The sequence below is a fragment of the Podarcis liolepis genome, assembly GCF_965112155.1.
Source record: "Podarcis liolepis genome assembly, chromosome: 2".
Classification (NCBI taxonomy): domain Eukaryota; kingdom Metazoa; phylum Chordata; class Lepidosauria; order Squamata; family Lacertidae; genus Podarcis; species Podarcis liolepis.
In genome coordinates, this window is record NC_139555.1 from 44949150 (window position 1) to 44972157 (window position 23008).

Sequence of the window (23008 nt, forward strand, 5' to 3'; positions counted from 1 at the left end):
GAATGGAACACCTGAAGAGAAATTACTCAAGCAGTCACCTACCAATCTGACTGCAGAAAAAGCTGCAACAAATTTCCCCATCCTGAATTTGTGATGAACTCACAATTAAGAGAGCAGGACTCATTGCTCACAGCAGATAATGCTATGAAGACATTTTAGGAACAAGAACAACAAGAAAAAACCCAAAATTTCATGGGGAGCAGATCAGTGAATTAATATAACAAAATAACATTATGGCAGTGAAATGCACCTATTGGTTCCACCCAGGCAAAAACTGGAAATTGATTTTCATCCTTGCCTCAGGATATATTTCTTCTTGCCAGCCAAGAAAGCATTGAGGTCAAAATGGAAACACATTTGCCAATAATTTAAAGAGAAAATAGTGTAAAGTAATTCCCTCGCAGGAGATATTGCAGCTTCATTTGTAGAAAGTTTCAAATGAAGGAAATGGAAAACTCAACTTAGAAGGTTACAAGGCTATTAGATGCCAGTGAGTTTTGAGAACTAGTATGAGACACGCATGGCACTGTGGGTTAAGCCACAGAGCCTAGGACTTGCTGATCAGAAGGTCGGCGGTTCGAATCCCCGTGATGGGGTGAGCTCCCATTGCTCGGTCCCTGCTCCTGCCAACCTAGCAGTTCAAAAGCATGTCAAAGTGCAAGTAGATAAATAGGTACCGCTCTGATGGGAAGGTAAACCACATTTCCATGCGCTGCTCTGGTTTGCCAGAAGCGGCTTAGTCATGCTGGCCATATGACCCAGAAGCTATACGCCAGCTCCCTCGGCCAATAAAGCGAGATGAGCGCCACAACCCCAGAGTCAGTCACGACTGGACCTAATGGTCAGGGGTCCCTTTAACTTTACCTTTACTATGAGACAATAGAGTCTATTGTCCTAGATAAAGAGATTGATCACTAACTCTTCAAGAGGCAACTATTCCACTGTATGAGTAGATTTTTTATTTTTATTATGGATCCTTTTCTATCAAGGATTCAGGTCCGGTTTTGGAGACTGCCTTGGTCTCCTGGGGGATAATCTTTGCCAGGAAAGGGGCAAACCCAGGAGAAATGCCATCAAAGGAACAATGGCAAGAGAAGTTGATGAACTATGCAGAGTTGGCAAAGTTAACAGATAAACTGCATGAAAAAGACAATAGTGATTTTGACAAAGAATGGGAACCTTTTACATCATATCTGCAGACAGAAACAACAACAAAAATATAGAGTCATTGGCAGACTTTAAATAAACATTTGAAGTTTTATTTATAAAAAAAATAGGAAACATAATAGTAGGACAATATAGAAGTATATATAAACAGCAGAATGTGATATGAGATGTAATAAACCAGGGATGGAAGTTGAGGGAAGTCAGTGGGGAAGGGGGAAATTGAAATTTGAATGTAATGAAATGATTACAGATATTGTTAAAGAAAAGAAAAGAAAAACCCAGTAAAATGATTTATTTATTTTTAAAAAAGGAAAGGGGCAAACCCTGTTGATTCTCCTAGATTTCTCAATGACTCCTGAATCCTGATACCCTTGAACATGACATCTTTTGGGAGAGGTGGCGGGACTGCTCAGTTGGAGATGGAGATACTTTTGAAGGGTTTATCTGCCCAGGTAAGTGGCATTCAGCTTGTTCCAGAGGGGTTGCACTCACCCTAAAGGATCAGGGTAACCATCTGATCCATTTTTATTGCTGGAGGTTCAGCAACTTAGGCTGGTATGCCAAGTGCAGCCTGGCCTCAGTTATCCATACATTTGGGTGATTATATGGGCCTGCCTTTGAAATAATTCAGAATATGAGTGCAAGATTGCTAAAGGGGACTGGGTGATTTGAGCACATCATACCAGTATTTCATTGTCTTCACAAGCAGGGCCTGAGTGGAACTCTCCCCACCTGTGATTCTCTGCAGCTGGTATTCAGAGGCATGCATAATGCTTCTGACATTAGAATCAAAGCACCATTTATAAAGTGTGTGCTCTGCCACTAAATTTATAGCTCTTCTTGCTATGTGCTCTGGAGTATTCAACTTTCTGAGCATAAATATTTTCCATGCTAGAAGACACAAATTGTCCTAACAAATTAGTCTCAGGGAGAGGATTACCAAATTGTATAACCATTTCCCCACCACCTCACCAGATTCAATGGTGCTTGAAAACTCCTCTAACCTTTTCAGATTCCAGGCTTAACATGCAAACACTCCAGATCTTCACAAAAGTCAGCTTAAGGAAACCATTTATTATTTATGAACCTTAAGGTCATGCATGAACTTTCTTGATGTCCAGTGGATCTTTTTGGAGATTTCTTGGTTGTTGTCATATTAAAATTTATTTGGTTTTTCTTAGCGTGTGAGGGAGAGTGCAGATTCAGACATAATTAGGAAAATCTTCTTTAAAAGTCTGTCGCCTCCTCTTCCAGCAGACACTTGACATTTTCCCTAATGTCATTCACAATGGTGATATTTACATTGTATGTCTTAGGGATGCATTTGGTTATTCCGTCTCAGCCCATGTTTTGAGGTTAGAAACTATACTAAATTCATTCTGTAACCAAATACAGAGCATCACAAATAGAACATTCAGGCCTGGGTGACTGTACAAGAAAACTGAGAGAAGATTTGGGGTATAATATACAGTTTGCAGCATGGGAAAAACTATGGAGAGAGGATCTGAAATTTACAGCGTGGTATACATTGAAATAAAATTATATGAAAATGATGTACCGCTGGTATGTAACCCCCAGTAAATTAGCCAAAATGTACGGGACAAGCTACAATGTTTGTTGGAAATGTAAGGAGAAGGAGGGCACCTTTTACCATAAGTAGTGGAATTGTAAAGTGATCAAGGAATTCTACAAAATGATATACAATGAGTTGAAGAAAATATTTAATAATCTTTGTTAAAAAAACAGAAACCTTTTTTGTTATGAATTGTAGGTGCAGAGATACTGAAGGAACTGAAAAGTCTGTTTATGTACACGACAACAGCTGCAAGGATGCTGCTTGCCCAGAGCTGAAAGATGATAAGATACCTACGAGGGCAGACTGGCAGATGAAATTATTGGACTATGCAGAGATGGCAAGGAAAATCAGAAATCAGAAGGATCAAAACTTCAACAGAGAATGGGACAAATATAGATTGTATTTGAAAGACCACTGTAAACATTTGAACTCTTTGGCAGGTTTTAAATAACTCTTACAATGATACATCGACTTTGGATATAATGGACAGGGCCGCCTTTACCCAGGGGTGGGGGGCACCTGGGTGCTGAATTCTGCGGGGTGCCAGGCACCCGCTGCTTAAGCTCTTAACTATCTACCTGTTATGAAATAGTAATTTTGATCAAGGTAGAAGAACAAAATACATATATACCTAGGTACTACCGAAATGTATACCTACTGTTTCACTAAAAGACTTTTGACTTTGTGTGCTCATTTACCAAAGATGTGCCGTGCCAGTGGTGGTGCTTGTCATTCACAAGGCTAAACGAAATTTGGGGGTGCTGGGAGGATCCTTGCACCCCGGCGGCACATATGCTAAAGACAACACTGATAATGGAGGACTGTTAACTAGATGTACTTATGATATGCAGTTGGAAAAGTTACTTAAAGAACCCATGGAGGGGAGGAGTGAAGTCTTAGGATTCGAAAGAATCTTGTATAAAATTCAAATATTTGCAAGAATATTATTTCTGTGAATGAACTTGTAAATAACTATCATCTATCTATCTATCTATCTATCTATCTATCTATCTATCTATGTATCATCTATCTATCTATCTATCTATCTATCTATCTATCTATCTAGAGAGCCAGTGTGGTGCAGTGGTTAAGAGCGGTAGTCTTATAATCTGGGAAACCGGGTTCGAGTCTCCGCTCCTCCACATGCAGCTGCTGGGTGACCTTGGGCTAGTCACACTTCTTTGAAGTCTCTCTGCCCCACTCACCTCACAGAGTGTTTGTTGTGGGGGAGGAAGGGAAAGGAGAATGTTAGCCGCTTTGAGACTCCTTAAGGGGAGTGAAAGGCGGGATATTAAATCCAAACTCTTCTTCTTCTTCTTCTTCTTCTATCTATTTATCTCTATCTATCTATCTATCTATCTATCTATCTATCTATCTATCTCTATCATCTATCTCCGAGAGAAGAAATCCAGTACTGAAACATCCATTGAGGAATCATTCAGGGGCAAGTTAAGGGTCAGCCAATTGGTATTCCCCCCCCCAATAACACTATAATTTAACATGGAATTTTATCCTGTCTTCTAATAACAATATTCAACAGCTTCCTGTGCAGCTGGTTTTGAGCACCTCAACACTTGGAGCTACTTTAAAGCTTCTACAGTTCAGATAAATGGATCTTCTAAGTAGGAGTCTAAAAACACATGGACTTTTTTCTTCTGCTCAGGCAAATCGACAGTGACAGTGGAATAGGCGATTGCGGCACAGGGGGAGGGGACTTTGGTAGTGATAATAATCAATTTGGTGACATGACTGTGGAGAGCTGCAATGGCCCTTGAGAGGAATCAGAATACTTTTTTCTGAGTTGCTAAACAAACAAACAAATCCATTACTTTGAAATAATATCATATTGCTCAGCATTATAGAAGCAAGGCATCTTCCTTTGTTTTACTGTCTGTTTTTATCATCCGTTGTGCCACTGTTAAAAAGCAATAGTTTTATAAGCTGTAGGAGCCAATCTGCTGTTGTCTGTCTGTATATTCCTGAAAACTTTACATGGTCTGACAGAGAAAATTGCCCTTTGCATTCACGGTTGGCAGAGGAAACAAGCTGAAAGTATGTCCAGTTCTTATAAAACACTGACAACCTCACAATGCACCAAGCAATAAAAAGAATAGATTTTCTATCCTCTGCTTAAAGTGGTAGAATAAAAGGGAGCTGGAAGAAAAGGGGAAACTTTTTTAAGGGCCATGTACGCATCAGAGTTAAACTGGGTCACTCTGCAATGCAACGTAGATTTTTACTGCATATAAATTTAGCAGCTTTCTTTGGCATTAGGCGTGTGCCAGCAGCCTTTTTCTGTTATCTCAAGTTCAGAGCAGGTCCATTGAGGTACTATGAAATTTGAGCCAGGTATCGTAAATGGTAGTAGTTAGAAAAGGAACTGTTGTCAATTATAAAAGACATGTTGGTTGATGTTGCACCTAGATTAATACTGGGGAAATGTTAACTGAATCTGAAATTGGATAGATGCAAGTAGTTTTCCTGCTTGTTTTTCAAATGCATGACTGAGCACTCTCTCCTTAGCCGCATGTTAAAAAATAAAACAAATAAAAAAAGCTTGTAAAGGCAAGGGATTCAAGCATCTTTTTCTGGAAGGCTAATGAATATTAAGTTCTCTTTCAGGAGCTTCACAGATATGTATTTCCACTGGAAAATCAGGGATTTGTGCGCAGTTAGGAACAAACTTTCACAAGAGATGTGTCGCTGCCTCTGAAAACAGGAGCCTCAGTCACATTCCTGCCTTCTCTCTTCCCTGCTAACAATACCTCACCATACTGTATGCTTTGCCACCCTGCTTCACTTCCTTGGTTGCTATTTGGGGAGAGGGGCTGTCCCACATATGTTTTTTACTAGTTATTGCAGAGGGGAGGAGGAGTTGATTTGGGGTTGCTGCTGTCAAATTCATGCCATACATTTAAAACACATGGCTTCCCCCCAGGGAATCCTGGGAACTGTATCCAGTGGCGTAGCATGGGGGGTGCAGGGGGGGCCGGCCGCACCGGGCGCAACATCTGGGGGTTAGGGTTAGGGGGCGCAAATCCACGGGTTAGGGGGCACAAATTACTTGCCTTGCCCCGGGTGCTGACAACCCACGCTACGCCACTGACTGTATCTCCCACCTCACCCCAATTGCTAGCATAGGTGCCAACTCCTTGGGGCCCTGGAACACTCACAAAATTCCCCATGAAGAGGCCAGGCACCCACAAATTTTGGTGCCAAGGCCATGCACGCTGCATGGGTACCCATGGCCCCAGGCACCCAAGTCATGGGGCCAAGCTGTTACTCCTGATTCCGAGCATAGTTCCCAGGATTCATGTGGTGAAGTCACATGCTTTTAATGTGCATTAGATGCGCTTTTAATATATGGTGTGTATCTGTATGCTGGCGGCTGCCTGTCTCACCTAGCGTTTAGTTCCGGTCTGATGAGCGCTCTAGGAATTGCACTTGGAGAGATCTGATTTGATAACTAAATTCAGAGTGCTTACCTCAACTGTAAGTTATTAGCCGGTGACTAAATACACAAACGCATGTTTTGACACCACCATACTACAGCTATTTTGTAGCCTCTGCTTTTAAGTTTGTGCTCCTTTTCATATTGTTTCCTCATTCCCCTTCAGACACCATTTGATACCAAAACGGGAATGTGGTGAATGTGCCAGTGTGGTGTACTGGTTTAGGTGTTGGACTAGGACCTGGGAGACCAGGGTTCAAATCAGGCATGGAGCTCACTGTGTGGTCTTGGGCCAGTTCCCTTCTCTCTCTTAGCCTAGCCTCCCACACCAGCCTGTGGTGATGATAAAGTGAGAGCGAGAACCATAGATATCATCTGGAGTTCCTTGGAAGAGAGGTGGGATATAAATGCTAAAATAAGAATATTATTATTATTAATTTTAAACCCAAATGAATATTAACGCACCAAAAATCTGGAAAAAATGCAGCAATCCTGTTCCAAAGCAGATCTTAACATGAATTTTCATGTGCAAGCTCACTGCTGAATTTTCTTTCTCATAGGCAAGGTTCAGGTTGGTTTCTATGCTATTTAAAACTCCACAATTTTCCTCTTTGACTGAAACTGTGTTTCTTCAGAGCTTCCCATTCAGAATTGCTTCAGAGTCAAGTAGAAGCTCTTTATCTCATGATCTCTTGTTTGCAATTCAGCAGGATGCTGGCTTAATTACAGAATGTGATGGTGGCTGAGTTTACAGCCCACCAGATGGTTATGTCAGTTGTTAAAAGCGCAAGATCCCCACCCATCCATTGGAATGTTGTCACAGCTCTCCTACGCTGGATTGGCATTAGTTAAGATGGCTGCTTTGTTTAGCAGTGAATGAAGTTAAAGAAAGATGGTGAGGTTTGCTGCACTTTTGTAGATGCCAAACGTGTAACAATATGGAGGACGCCATAGGTTGTGTGGTTTCAGCTCCCTTAGGAAAGCTGGAATTTAGATGAAGCTGCTTGGAAAAATTTGCAACATGGAGGCAAGGTGCAAAACAAAGGCATAGCCTGTATTACCAGTACAATTTGCAAAAGGTGGCTTCTTGTAAAGGACAAGGCAATTTATACCTGGTGCTGGACTTGCCGCACTAGACATCCTATTCCCTTTTAAAATGTGTTGTTTTTATTTTGGTTATATATTTTGTGGTTTTATATTCTGATTTTATTCTGTGAACCACCTTGAGACCTGTGGGTGTAGGGCGGTATATAAATTCAATAAATAAAAATAATAATAGAAAAGTGAAAATTTAATCATGTACACAAGTGGAAGCATGAAATCTGAAAACATAGCACTGTAGGAAGTCCCGTATGACCATTTGTGGGAAGACCAATTGCCTTCCACTCATGGTTTTATTTTGTTAACTCCCTGCTTTTTCTGCATTGTGTTTATCTTCTCCTGCTTCCTAGATTTAATGCTTACTTTTTCTTTGTTAGCATGAAAGTCAAAACCTGCTCAGATATTGCATGATGGGCTATAATTTAATATGGTATTTAACCTTTTAAATGTGCTTATCCTTTTCTCTTTTTTGTGTGTGTCTACCGCTAAGTCATTTCACAGTTGAGTTGCAGTAGTCAGCAAATGAACCCATTCACAATATCCACATGGATATCACTGAAATAAAACCAGCTATGAATATCAACCAGCTACTTCTTCTGCCTTCATAAAACCTTCTATATTGGGGTGATGCACAGCGATGCAAGATTTAGGCTGGGTTCTCTGCATGGTGTTGTGACTCTAGTCTATTTCTCGACTACTCCCCATGCTTGTTGAGACAGTAAGCTCTTCTGTGCAATGCCTTCTTTCATTGTAAGTGCTCTCATATTTGCATAGATGACATTATGTCAACATTATACACAAAAGTGTATATAAAAACCCACCTCTAGGATTCCCCCTCTTGTACACTAACAGTGCAATCCTACACATTTCTGTTCAGAAGTAAATCTTGCTGAGTGCAATAGTGGGCATAGCTTTGCAGCATTGAAAAACTAAAACCAAAGCAGGGCTGTGCGTCAGAAGGTGTCTTAGTGTCCAGGGGCTCTCACTGAATTCTATGCAGCAAAACAAATAGGCTGTAAATGGCAACAATATTGGGAGATAAATTGGGTTCATTGGGTACAGATTTAGCTCACATTCCAATAAAATTATTGGGAACACATCCTTTAATTTTTTTAATCCTTTAATTTTGCTTCCAGGGCATTTTGAGATGTATTTTCAACAAACATGGAAGGTACTGTGCCAAACAGCTAGAAACTATTTTTTTTAAAAAGAAAAGAAAATTAATGCAGCCCTTGGATCACCTTGCAAAACTGTAGGTAGTTGACCAGTGTTCTGGAAAGGTTTTATTGCAGAAGTCTAATGCATGTACCTCTATCCTCATCCAAGCACTGGTGTGGACGGTGCAAACCAGGGATACTGGCTCCAAATTGTGGCACAGACATAATTCTCTCTCACTGTTCATGGGCCCTTTTTTGCATTGAGATGGAGAAATGAACTTGCTTGGAAAAAATATGGGTTTGTTCCCACTGATAATAGTATAAGGTCAGTGGCAGAGAAAGAGAGAGACAGATTAAGAGTGAATCAAATAATGAAATCCAACCTTCAATTGTGCCCCAATTTAAGCTGTAAAAAATTCACCAATTGGAGACTATCCTCAAGGTTGTATATAGAGGAAATCCAGCAAGAGAAATGTTTGCAATTTGGCCTTTTACATATAGTCATATTGCTACCACAGAGGAGATTACTTTTATTGTAAACCATCTTGGGAGTAAATTAAGAAATTGTCCAGTAGCATCTTAGAAATCAATTAAGTTTGTTCTGGGTATAAGCTTTTGTGTGCATGCACACTTCTTCAGATACAAAGTTGATCTGAAGAAGTGTGCATGTACATATACCCAGCTTATACCCAGAACAAACTTGGTCTCTAATTTTTGGGACAATTTAAAATTTATTTATTTCAACCGCGTCAGACCAACACAGCTACCTACCTGCACCTTGGAAATATTTTATATTGAAAGGCGAGGTATGAGTCAATAATGAAAGCAAATATTCTTTTACATTTTCTTTATTTATATTTTTTTAGTTTAAGAATTACACACTAGCCAACATTATTATATATTTACATGCTGAAACTGGCTGTAGTAAGTTTAGATTCAAGAAAATATCTCTTATGTGCTACTCAATTTACAATCATCATTTGACTACCTCCATGATCCCAGAGGTTAGCAGTCCTTTTGAGAAAAACATGAAAATCTGATGCAATGATATCCACTAGTATTTTGCATTTTCTAGCCATTGGAAAATGTGCATTATGTGCATATTAGAAAGGCTACAAGGTCATTAGTAAGGCTGATGATTACTACATTATGAAGTAAATAGTACTAAGTAAAAAAAGAGAGAGAGAGAGAGAGACAGAGAGAGAGAGAGAGAGAGAGAGAGAGAGAACGGTGCAAAGACAGTACTAACAGAACCATTTAAACACCCATGCAAATTAAAATGTGAAAACTCAAAACATAGTCAACTTGATAGAATTTTTGGATGTTTTAAATGCCCGTGTTAACTAACTCAAACTGTACAATGAACCTTAAATATATTTTCGTGTGAAATTTCCTATAAATGGCATTAACAATGAAAACATATAAAATGCTGATAAACTTGAATTAGATAACTTTTAGAGATGCGTGAAGCATTAAGAAAATAATTTAAACTAACTCTCCAACTAATATCGAACTGCAGCTAAGGTTGCCACCATTTCAAAATAATAGTAATAACAAATTCATCATCAGAGCACTTACAGAAATAATTTGACACATAAGGTATGTGTTGTATATAACCTGCAAAGATAATGAATTCCAATGTATCTATTAATTAAAATGGATAGAGATGCTATCTGTATAAGCTAAAATATGGTAGTGATTAATTAACATTCCATTTATTCCTCAAAAATTCAGACAAATGTTTCCTAGTGCATTTTGTTAAACTTTACCTTTGGTGTTAAGCAGTGTCTTGATAGTGTTCCCTTTAAATAAATTTCTAAAGTAAAGATTCTTTGGCATGGGGGGGTTGGAGTAGGGCTAGGTTGGTAAGGAAGAGACTACTATACACTGACAAATATGCCTTTCTGAAGACATTTACCTTCATGAAACAATGTCTAGAGGCCTGACCTTCATTTATACTCAAGGGGAATGACGCAAAGAGCATGTGGGGTTCTGATATGCACATGGAACTCTAAATGTGCATGACCCTGCTTTGGTGTTTGGTACGGAGGCACCAGACCCATGGTAAACTCATTGGTAGAGGACGATCACACAGGCACAGTTCTTCTGTTCTAAGCCCACGTACTATAGCATGCATTGTCCATCTGCATTGCCCATTGTGCAGACCGCTCGCCTTTTAATTCTCCCATAACTGGAAACATGAGCTTTGCTCCTCTGTCATGATGGCAAAAAGCCACTATGTTCTAAAAGGTAGAGAATTTTTAAAGGAGCCCATTATAACACATAGGTCAGGTCTCCTCTCTCTACCCATAGGTATGCTCATTCGACTACATGACCTCATGTTGCCTGGGGTCTACTTTATAGCATGCTGATTAGCTCAAGGGTTAACTCAGAGCTGCCCATTAAAATGGAGTTGCACCAGCCCTATTCTCTCAAGATCATAGCTTTAGTGCAAGTGAACATCAAAGCACATCTTTCTGTTGCCATGTCTACAAAATTCGGCTATGGATCTCCAATCATAGAAGGAGCACTGCGCCAGCAGTTACTGCCCAGTCTCTTTAGTGTTGAGAAAGCTGAAATATCAATCACTCAATATGTGCAGGTATTTACGAGATGCTAATGCAAATAGGGCATGCGCACATGTACATCAGAGCCACTGGAAGGGGTGCTAACTGAAAACTCTCAGTCGCTTGATTTCTCTCTGCATTGTGTCAATGATCCAGCTAATGGTCTGTGCATTGACTGTTATAAAGTTGCACTTCCCACAGATTTGTGTGTTAAAATTCTTTTCTGGAATCCAAGTCTTATGCAAAAGGGTGTTTAAATTATTCTGCTAGAGAACTGCAAATATTGTACTTGGTTTTTTTAAAAAAATCACTGAACAATTACTGTTTCTATTGACTGCTCATTTACAGCTTATTTAAATATTTACATGATTTTAGGACACTAACCTAAACCATAAATAGAATCAGCTTTTTGCCTTACGTTAAGTACAAATTAGAAGTTAAAAATGTTAAGAAATCTGATAATATTTACACATGTTCGGTTTTAATTATGATTGCTCACTTTGTATGTTCTATGTACAGATAGCAAAATGTTATGACCACTACTTTAAAAGTATTGTACCCTGGCCTTCCTTTTCGCTTTTTTTCCATATAAATATTTCGTATTTTTTCTGCTCCTTCTAGGTATTAGGACTTTTTTTTTAAAGTTACTAGTGGACAATGTTTTTATTTTAAAAAAAGAGAAGAAACAGGCAAGCAATGTGAGAGCTAGTCTACTTTGAGATGCTAGGAGGTACAGTACTATCATAATGTCAAACTGTGAAATGCTTCGTAAGAATTATATGCATTGATCTGCTGATATAGAAATGCCCAGTTACCCTGTATAGTAAGATTTTAATTACATTAATAATTTGCTTTCTCAAAAAAATATTCACATATCATTTGAATATAGAAAGAAAACTGTTATTAGCTTATTCCTTTAAAACACCTATGTAAGAGTCTAGCCCAAATCCAGACAACCACAAGAGCTACAGGAGGGAGGATGCCTGCCTGCGTACCAAAAAAGAAAGAAAGAAAAGAAAAGAAAAGATAGGGCTCAGCAGCACCGTCTTAGTCTCAGCCCGGATCATCCACCAGGAAGGCAAGAGCAGGCAGTGCTTGCTTTTGACTCTGTGAGCCCTCTTCTCCTTTCCCATAACTGACTGGCAGTATAAGCATCTCACCCCCTTCAGTACAGATCATCTCTTAAGTGGGGGGCAGGATCATCAAGACAGAGTCCACGTGAGCTTTTGCTTACTCCTCATTCCTGTTTCCTTCTCACTGTGCGGATGTGATATAAAGGGAGAAACCATGATCCCACAACTCTGCTAGGGTTACAAACAGTTTGATAGATCTTGGAATTTCACCTCCCCACCCCCCAAATTCCTTTTGGCAACCTTCCTGCACCTCAATAAAGCAGAAACCCATTTCCATGTGGGTCGCTCTCACTGGATTAGGATGTCTGTGTGTATATATCACGTATATTACACGCACACACACACAGAGGAATATATATACACATATTGGCATACATGTCTATATATTCGTTGTTTGCTTGGATAATGTTTAGTGTTTTGTTTTGTTCGCTTACATTAACTTTGCTAACTATGAAATTGGAACACAGTTTCAGGTTTGCTTTTTGTTTTTGTTTTTTTAAACCATTATTTCAGTTGCACTGTTAATGTACATTTTACCTTAACTTAAATGGGATTTGTTCCCCAGATATATCTATATTGTATGTCTTATCTATATATGCACTTACTCTCATGTTCTCTATGCATTGTGCTTTTGTGTCTGGCAGATTCTAAGTCCCATCCCACCCCCATATTAGAATATAAAAATTCTCAGATGTTTCCTTCAGTGCTATTATTCAAGACTTTTCCCCCTGGGGATGATAACAGAAAATGTTCAGAATGACATTGCTTGGTTCTTTCTTCCCAGTCATTAAAACTGCAATAATATAGAAACATAACATTCCTTAGGCAAACACAAATATGCTGCATGATTCTTTTAGTTTGGAAAATGCATATTAGACTTACTAGCAGTCATATACAGAACATATTTACAGAGCATTGATTGCAAAGATATTGTTAAAACTGTGCCGTATTATATAGTAATTTTGCCATAAATTTCACAAAGATGAAGAGAAAACACCTTAATTGCTGGCTAGTATGCATCCTGAAACCTGAAAAGATGGAGTGATTATTATGTGGAAATATAGACCAAACAAAACTGTGAGAGAGTATATTTTAGCTCAATTCAAAGGTAACCATGTATTTAAGTTTGCTTTATGCAACGATATTATGGTCCCCCACTTTTTAAAAGCTCAATCTAGTCTGTACACCTGTACACAGTATTTAGAATTAATTAGCTCAGAAACAGGGTAGTCTGTCTATTCCTGGAAGCATCTTTTCCTTAATAACAAAAAGGACCTCATGGAGGTGATTGTTTACTTGCTTTGTCATCCCTGTGGGTAGAATTTCATCCTCTCATTGGCAAGGTCAGATAATATTATGGCTTGTACTATAAACTTCCAGATATCTTAAAGTGCAGTACTAGGAACTGATTTTGTAGTTTTTATTATAGCTGACCTGTTGAACCAATGTGAGAAAAAAAGGTATTTTCTTTGAAGGCCTATAAATCCCGTGCATTAATTACAAGGTCAATATTTTTCACACTCCTTAAACTTCATTTCTTAGAATAATAATGGGTGTTTGTACAAAGAAAATGAAAATCAGAATAAACCATGAATACAGCATAGCTCAGCTGTCACAAAATATGTCCTAAGCAAGGATTGTTTAAAACATGACTAGTCCAGTTGTGGATGACATCAAAAGGCAGATGATGCCCTGACTTGTGAAGTGTACTCAGCCCCAATGCACATGGAAAAACATGAGTCACGTGATCAGTATTTTTTACAAATACATCTTGATGTTCAAAATTCTCAACAATCATGTATGAACACTGGGTGCTCAGTTACCCCAATTTTAAAATTCTTTACAGAGGAAATGCTCAAACACTCATAGTGCTACTAAAAAGTTAGGTGGAGAAGATACACCAATAAATAAATAAACAAACTCTGCAGAACTGACTGGAAGATTCAACAATACTTAGTGGATTTAACTTTTTGCCTTTATTTTGTCCCACTGTTTCAGGAACGGGGACCATATAATAGTATGAATTACTTGAAGAAAAACGGGGGCATTTCTATGGTTCATGATTTTGAGAAAAATAAATCAGCTTCTTCCACCAGAAGATGCTGGAGAATCCAGCTATTTAAAATAAATATTTCCCCCCCAGTACTCCCTTAAGTATTGCGTCTAAAAAGAAACACTTCTCAAACTGAATGCAATGGAACTGGGTGAGGAAAACAACCCAACTCTTATGAGTTTATAAGCTGTCTGTCTTTTAAAATATATATTGTCTAAACAGCAGACATGATTCTATTCCATCTATTTGATGTGGAAATGAGATACAAATCAAAACAGCAACTGAGAATCCGTAAGAGAGGTTTATACTAACAAGCAAACTGACACCAATTATTTGTATAGTCTTTACCTGTCCCTTACATTTGGAAACATTTGCCACTGTTTTCTCTCTTCCACAGGGAAGGACTGAGCACCGAGAGAAAGCCACCTATGAAGTCACTTGCTGGCCCACTTACATTTGGCACTTTAGACTTAGAATGCTTCTAGACATTATGCTTCATGGCACACTGTAGCACATAGTTGGGAATCTCTCAAACAACTCTAAGGGTCATTGTCACACAGCACAGTAACCACTGTGCTGCATTAACTCTTTGCAATTTATCTTTCAAATGAAATGCTTTCAAGTTTCATGCAAACTCCTCACTCACCCAAAACTTCCCTTCTCTACATCAGTAACACCATCTATTTGGGAAACCTCTGATACTCATCCGCATGGTATGACGGTAGGCACTACTTAATTTCAAGTCAATGCATTTGACAGGTAACGCAGGAAGATGGTTTGGATTGCAAGTATAACACTTCTCTCCATCCAGGTAATGTTGTGTACGTTCCAGATGTGAAGAGAGGCATGAGATACATTGCTCTTTGAACTCAAACCTATTTTCTTGCTTCCTCTTTCTGTGCTTAAACTTATGAGTGCTAAAAGGAGGGTGGAAACAACAGAATGAGGAAGTTTCAAATTCTGCCTCCAAATATCAAATGCTATTATATATTTAAAGGTCATGTTGTATACATTTGTACTGTAACTTAAATATTTCACAATTTTGCAAAGAAAACCCAAACATTACAAAACAGATTATAGAGTGGGCCAGCAACTAAGGTGTTTTAAAATAACTTTTTGTCCTGAATAGGTTTTTGTTTTTGTTTTCCCTAAGTCCCACATTTGGCTGTACAACCGATTTTGAAGAGAAATCCAGTTCTTGATAGCTGTGTGGCTTTATTTTGTTTTAGTTCACATAGTAAAGCCAATAGACAATATTGAAGAAGGAGAAAACAACAGGGAAGAATATGCGTGACCATCGATCTATGGCATTTACATCAGTCAAGTCAGGGATGGTAATTTTCAACTGAGAAGCACGTCTCCTTAGCCGGCTTTTCTTTTGTGCCACGTGCCGTTCCAGCGCATTGCGGCCAAAGCTGTGTCTTGGTAAGCCAGCCTTCCGGTACTGAATACTTGAGGTATCATAGGCCAGCATAGTGCTTCTAGGGTCCCCAAGGCCTATAACAGCTTCAGAGGCAGCCATCTCATTTTTTATTTCAAGCGTGCTCAACAAAATGTTTTCATGTGGATCCATCTGGAAAACACAAGAGGTTGTCTTAGAGTGTGTAACGAAACGTCAGACTCAGCCAATCATCAAACAGGCAAGACCCAAAAAGTCCAACTCAATGTTGGCCTACGGAAGTATGCAACTTAAAGTGGCATACATACATTTACTTGTGGGTCCTGTATTTTGAAAGCACAGGCAAAGACATTGTATGGCACTGTTAGTAGCCACATGTTTGTCTGGCAGATATCTCGGAAACTGGCGGCACTGCCACTATGTGTTTGCATGAAGTGCTGCACTTTGCTGGCCCAAAAGTTCTGTTCTGACAAGATTTCTCAGCATTTACAATTAGAATGAGCTCAAAAGAATGACGCAGCGATGAGATACATCAGGTATAACTTCTGCACTTCATCACAGGCCTTCTGTTTGGATGCAGTGTGAAATCCATTGGAACAATTTTGGAACTCTCATATCACTCTCATATCATATTTTGATATAAAGATTAGATTCTGTGTTTAGAGAGAAAGCTGATGAGCTGTTTTACACCTGCGCTAGGACCTCTTTCAAGTTGCAATGCCCAGGATAACAGTGTTCAATTCATCTTGGAGCATCTCATCAGAACAGAAGGCTGGCCATGGCATTAGGCTGTACTTCAGAGGCAAGTCTAACCAGGCATTCATTTCAGAGTATAATCACATTAAATCTCAACACTGGTTTTGGAGTATTATTAGTAACTTTTTAAAATGTGAGATTATATAGTATACTGTAATAAAAAATAATAATGCCATGTTGTTTCTGGCATTAACTATACAAAAGGAAAGTGGCAGAGCTCTCTGTTACTCTGAGGTAAATCTTTCACCACCTGCAATTTTTCCCTCAAAAAAGTTGCCACTTTGCTTGACAGGAGATAAGTACCAATCCTTAATTTTAATAGCCGTTATAAACCAGTTTTCTTATCAGACAATTAAATTTAAATTGATGCTGAATATTATGTTGACACATTTTATAGCAATTCAGTAAATTCTTTACATTTTCATTTGAAAGTATTTTGAACCTGCGGGTATATAATCCCTGCAAGTTTTCTTGAGTCTGAATAGATAAAGTGATGTGTTTTATTGGGCTGACTTCCAATGGTGGACAGATTCCATTTTCATTACATGAACATATATATAAATAGTTCAGAATAAACAGCATTTTTGTACTCTTTCACTTTAGCAATTCCTTACATGATTGTGAACTCAAGTGTGTCTACAGGATTCTTGCCCCATTTCACAGGTCCTCACTCACTTGCATCTGTTAATTTCTACTGCTAGAGGGCTTGGAGAATTTTAATTCTCGTTTGACAGTATGTATGAAAATTTTCTATGGAGAATATTTAAGGCAAGGGTTTCTCAAACTTTGTTTCTTATCAAATCTGATAGGCACACTACAGGTGACTAACGTGCTCACACATTTGCATTTGTCTGCTAACAGCTACAGACAACAGGGGCAATGTGTAATGAGTGGTTTGAACACTGCAGCCAAAGTTTTACATATTTATAGAAGGTTTATAGATTACCAGTGAGGATTTATTTATTATTATTATTATTATTATTATTATTATTATTATTATTATTAACTGATTTAACTCATTAAATGTTTATCATGATATCATATTGAAAAGTTGTTTTAATTCAAGGATTCTGAAGTAAGCTGAATACGTTAAATTTGAAGTTGTGATGCTAAACCCATGTGGGACTTTGCTTCTTAATTTATGAACATTTAGGTTTCAACAGATCAAGGTGTAATTTAGTCAAAGTGATCCAATTTTGCTTTCCTATCAAAATCATGTGGAGCTGGGTATTGTTTGAAACCCCATATAATTTCTTTCTGAACACTGCAATTGAAAATCTGTTCCACAGTCACAAAATATGCCTGTTGCATAGTTTATGTCTGAGCTGGAAGACGTTTACGGTCTAGCCTGTAACAAAAGTAACTTAATTCTGATCAGAATGCCTGGAGTAAGTTCTCTACCACTTCCCATCGAAACAAACAGCACATTATTTCTGCAGTCCCATAACAAACATTTATGTATGTATAAGCATAGCCATTTCATTTTACAAGACATTACTACTACTCCGTCACTGAATTTTGAAGTCAGCCAGCCAATCCCAAACAGGAGTAAACAGGCAGGGGTGAATATTCCGCGCCCCCCCCCCACAGTGGATAATTGCATATTTCAACATGTATTTCGTGGCATCAAGCTTTATTAAAGAATTCACCGTTTCGAAAACAGTAAATTCTTTATAAAGTTGTTCTTTAAAAATCATTTTAAAGCGAAGGAAGTTAGTCTTGTGACACAAAAACTGCAAAACAAATACGGCATTTTCAATTACATCCAAGGTTAAAGAACAGGAGCACTGGTTAATCTGAACAGCTATACTGGGGGTGGTGGGTTGGTTGGATGGGGTGAGTCACACAAGCAGGGTAGCAAAGCTATTTTAAAGTTTCATTTTCCATTTCCAGTCAGAGTCCAGACCTCAGAAGTTAAGCCAGTCTTCAGCCTTCTACACACTTCAGGTAAAATGGAACTGTGCACTTGGCCAGAGATAAATTTGCTTGAATGTAAAATAGGGGTTGGTGTATTCTGACAAGGTCACTTTACAGAATATTGAGGGTATGAAACACTGAGAAAAAAGTGCCTGGTAATAAATATAAATCAAATTCTCAAATGGCCAGCTTTGGAGTCTTCTATGGCTGCTGCGGAGATGCCATTAACGGTTGCTGCAATGTGAATAACTTGTCACACACCCAAAGAATTTAGGAGAAAAACAGCATATAAGCAATTTAGTATTACTCTTTTTTTCTTGTCAGATGTTTTTCTGCTGTTATCAGACTCCTTGTCTGATAACACCACAGTTTGAGAAGGCTGGAGGTCTCTACACCTTTTCCAAAGAGACATTGGAAATTACTACATAGCCGTAAATTAGTAATGGATGAACCTCCCAATTGATTTACTGTATAGCAGTTAGAAAGTGATTGCACATGTCTTCAAGCTTTTCCCCATTGGAAATTGGTCTACCTTTCATTTCCGAAACAGGAAATGCACAAGGTTATGATAAAGGATAAAAGGATGAAAAGCAAATTGACCTGATTTTTGGATCTGAAGTGAAGTTTTAGGAAGGCAACTGAGAGCATCATTGCAATACAGCAGGTTCACCCATCCCTAATGAAAATGTATGCTTATAACTATATAGAAGCTTACAATACAACAGTGAAACACATTAATTCTGCAGGGCGCCTTTTATCCAGACGGATCCCAAAGCGCTTTACAGATTTTTAGAAAGCGACATCACTTCACCAACAAGTGCAATCACCTCTCAGGCGAAATGGGGTGGCTATCTAACATCGCCAAACAACGCATTGTATTTTAGTACAGGAAATGAAGAATGCTGTAGCCAATTAAAACTATGCAGTGGGTGGGTGAGTGGTGGGAATGGTTCAGAAGGTAGAAGACAACTTAGAATACAACCAAAACTTGGACAGGAGCCTGGCATTAAGATGCCAGTTCTTGCAAAAAGTGCCGTGGGATCTTTAATTGACCACTAATGGTCCAAGATCTCACTAGTAAGTCTCTAAGGATAGAATCATTAGAAAACAATAAAATATACCTTTGTTGAATACATTTCTGGACAATGATATGTGCCAATTATTCTTCTGTCCTGTAAGTTAATAAAATCAAGACCGGTTTCCATAGAGAAAAGGCAGCTGTTAGCTTTCATTAAAAATTAATGTACTATAGGCTATTATCATAAACGATGCACTTTAATTAAAAGCACAGGGCAATCTGAGCCAACAATCAGCAGAAGTATATCCTTGGTTTAGAGGTGCTGTTGTTGTCTTGGCCCTGACATTGTAGACAACACAAATTTGTAATGGAAATGTACAGCCCCCGCACACACAAAAACCTGGTCATTTTTGACCAAGAAAGGAACGATGACATGTAAACGTTAGTTAGGAGAGAGGGGAACAACATGGGGATTTAAAAGGTGGTAGGGGGAAGGAAGTCTGGATGCTGATGTGGTTCTTCAGCCAAATAACAGGATTATTGATAGGGCAAGACAGACTTTATGTATAAAAAAAATCCACAGGGCAGGGAAAATAGGTAAACATGTGAAAGGGGACAAGTAACAAAAACAGAAGATGAATAGTGCAAAATATTAACTTGAACATAATAATCATGGAGGTATCAAACAATCACTTTAAATGATAACATGATTAAGTGATAAAAATAGAATTCACTGTTGGGCCTAAAATCAGCTTGCAAAATGTAGACCACAGAGCATGGGACATTGCTGACCCTCCCAGCTCAAATAGCAGATAGACCTACATGGCAGGTGATTCCCAATATCTAGAAACTCCAAAATGATGGCTCTCTATAGGTGTTGACTCTTTAATATCAGCAGCACACAAATCTAACAAATTATTCAGGTATAAAATAATTATACCTATATAATAAAGTGACAGTTTTTATTTAGTGGTTACATTAGTAGCTTTCTTGCTTTAAAAAGCAGCTTTATTCTTGAGATGCTTCTGTAGTGCACATTTATTATTTCAAACATGCATCAAACTGACACAGTAAAGCCTTTCAGCCCTTCAATTCCATTGCCTGCAAGCAACTCACTTTTAAAACATGGACAAACGAAGCTGTCAATACAGTCATACTTTTTTATTATTATCTCTGATTCTAAAATCAAATGGAACGAAGAAAACAATGTGTGAGAGCACTAATGCAACATTGTCAAAATTGGCCCAATTATTGGATGGATTGTCTTATCCATTCAGCATTTCACCCCTAACAAAGCCCTTCAGTAAAAGATCTGACTGATCATTTCAAATCAGTATAAAAAATTTTTCTTCCAGTAGCACCTTAAAGACCAACTAAGTTAGTTCTTGGTATGAGCTTTCGTGTGCATGCACACTTCTTCAGATACACTGAAACAGAAGTTGCCAGATCCTTCTATATAGTGAGAAGGTGGGGAGGGGTGTTACTCAGAAGGGTGGTGGGAATGGGAGATAGGCCTATCTCCCATTCCCACCACCCTTCTGAGTAACACCCCTCCCCACCTTCTCACTATATAGAAGGATCTGGCAACTTCTGTTTCAGTGTATCTGAAGAAGTGTGCATGCACACGAAAGCTCATACCAAGAACTAACTTAGTTGGTCTTTAAGGTGCTACTGGAAGAAATTTTTTTTATTTTGACTATGGCAGACCAACACGGCTACCTATCTACTACTCAAATCAGTATGTCTTCCTTACTGTCCTCCACTCTACTCTTCTTTTCCATGTCCGCCCTTCCCTTTTCTCAATTTATTTAAGACTGCTCCTTCTGTCAAAACCTTCTGCTTTCCTTTTCCTGCTACCTTCTCAATTCCTTTTCTTCACCTGTGCTGTATAGTCTTATTCTAAACCTACTGCACTAGGCCATTTAGCCTATGCTGGACATGGATTGCTCAGTCAATGGCAGTCAGAGAACCTTAGGATCAAAGCAGTTCAGTCCAGGGCAGCAAATGACTCTTTAGTTTGCTTGCCTTGTTGTTCTACAACAGTCAGTTCTTCCAGCTACTCTACAGCTATCACAACAATATACTGTAGATTATCCGGCCTCTCATTTTGTGCACTTGACCCATTTTAAGATTAATAAATTTTCTGAGAAATTGTTTCATCAATGTACAATTTACTATATAATTTTAACAACATCTGAAATAAAGCTGACTGAAATTAGATCTGCGTTTACAAATGTGCACCAATAGGTGTGTGTAATTGCAACCCACTATTTGCCCAAATGATACCACTGCTTCTGTCAAAGCATTATGCAGTTGTACTTTTCTATACTGTCTGAACTGCTTTATTTAAACATTCTATTTGTGATAGCTGTATCGAAATTATTCTCTATAAAAAGATCTTGAACAACAACAACAAAAAAGTACTTTCTGAGAATTTTTCTGTCATGGCGAAAGCTAATTATTTAGCTCTCTGAAAGAATTGGAAGGCAGGCTTTCAGATTATGTAAGATAACTGATGTATCTTAAACAAGCAGAAGCTGGATACACACTGTCCTTGTGCAAATTAAAGATGGCATTCTGAGATTGTTGCTATGGACAGAGAGCTTTACACAGCTGACTTGACCTTTTTTCTGATGTCACCAGGAATAGCACTACAGACTGTATGGAGAAGTTACCTTGTGACCTTTTCTGTAAGAGGCCACAGGCAAAGTCTGCTGCCACCACTGCCTCACATTACCTTCAAAGCAAATTCTTACATAATGCTAATGGAGAGATGGAAAACAATGGCATGCACACTGCTGGTTTATAGAAAATTCTTACACAACAGCAATGCATAGTTATAAATAGTTGCTTTTAGGCACTTTCTTTTTTAAAAAATACAAATTCAATGCGGAAAATATGGATTAAAGTAGTCATTTATTGCAGACTGCTTTAATTTTGGCAACTCTCTAAACCTGCAAAGTATGCCGTATAGATTTTGACCACATTCTAAACCAGAGCTGGCTAACCTATAGCCCTGCAGTGCCCATTATCCCTGACTGTTTGCCATGCTTGTTGAAGCTGATAGGAGCTGGAGTCTAACAGCATCTGGAGGGTTACAGGTTTTCCATTCCTGTTTTGAACTGTAGCTTAACCATAAATATTTACATGGTGGAAAGTCATGGATACTTAAGCATATCAAAGCTTCATGATATCCTAAACAGTAGGAATAACTCAAGATAAAGGCAAACACTTAGTAGGATTCAACTAATGAGTGCTATAAGCAGGAACTCTGTGCAAGGACTTCCTCTAGCACAATGGGGTCCCCCACCCTCCAAAAGGATGTCCCTGGAAATTGGCTGGGGGGGGGGTTACTTTCCCAATACTCAATTTTTAAAGGCACTGGAATGTCAAAGGAAATGAAATTTCCTTTATGAATTCCCCATCCCTGTCATTCACAGTTTGCCACCTGACACTGATATAGCATCATCATACAAATACATTTGCACTTGTTGCACTTTTTCATTGGCATATTTGTGGAAACTGTAATGAGTGGACCAGCTCTATGCTACATTTATTTCATTTGAATTTTTTGTTGTCATCGTGGGAGTGCAAAAGGGATGCAAACTTGATTGGTAGCTGGAGATTTAGTACTGAGCAGAACTGGTTCTATCTCCTTTGTGGCCAGGAAATCGGTAGCCTTTATACTGCAATTCTCTTTCCACTTTCTCGTG

The 23008-nt window shown here is 38.6% G+C and overlaps 2 protein-coding genes across 8 annotated transcripts in view; both read right to left on the minus strand.

Moving 5' to 3' along the window:
- The window catches only part of SLU7 (SLU7 homolog, splicing factor), a 317865-nt gene extending 297124 nt beyond the window's left edge, over positions 1 to 20741 (minus strand). The window contains exon 1 of the mRNA XM_083482332.1: positions 20730 to 20741. The gene's annotated coding sequence lies outside the window, so the exon portion shown is untranslated. The remainder of the gene's footprint in view (positions 1 to 20729) is intronic.
- GABRB2 (gamma-aminobutyric acid type A receptor subunit beta2) overlaps positions 12633 to 23008 on the minus strand; it is a 102674-nt gene continuing 92298 nt past the window's right edge. For 5 of the 7 annotated variants that reach the window (XM_083482343.1, XM_083482341.1, XM_083482346.1 and 2 more), the window contains 2 exons: positions 19399 to 19449; positions 12633 to 15778 (listed from right to left, as the gene is read on the minus strand). In XM_083482343.1, coding sequence (XP_083338469.1) covers positions 15431 to 15778; positions 19399 to 19449 — 399 coding nt within the window. In that variant the 3' untranslated portion in view covers positions 12633 to 15430. The remainder of the gene's footprint in view (positions 15779 to 19398; positions 19450 to 23008) is intronic. The other 2 variants (XM_083482345.1, XM_083482347.1) reach the window with 1 other exon arrangement.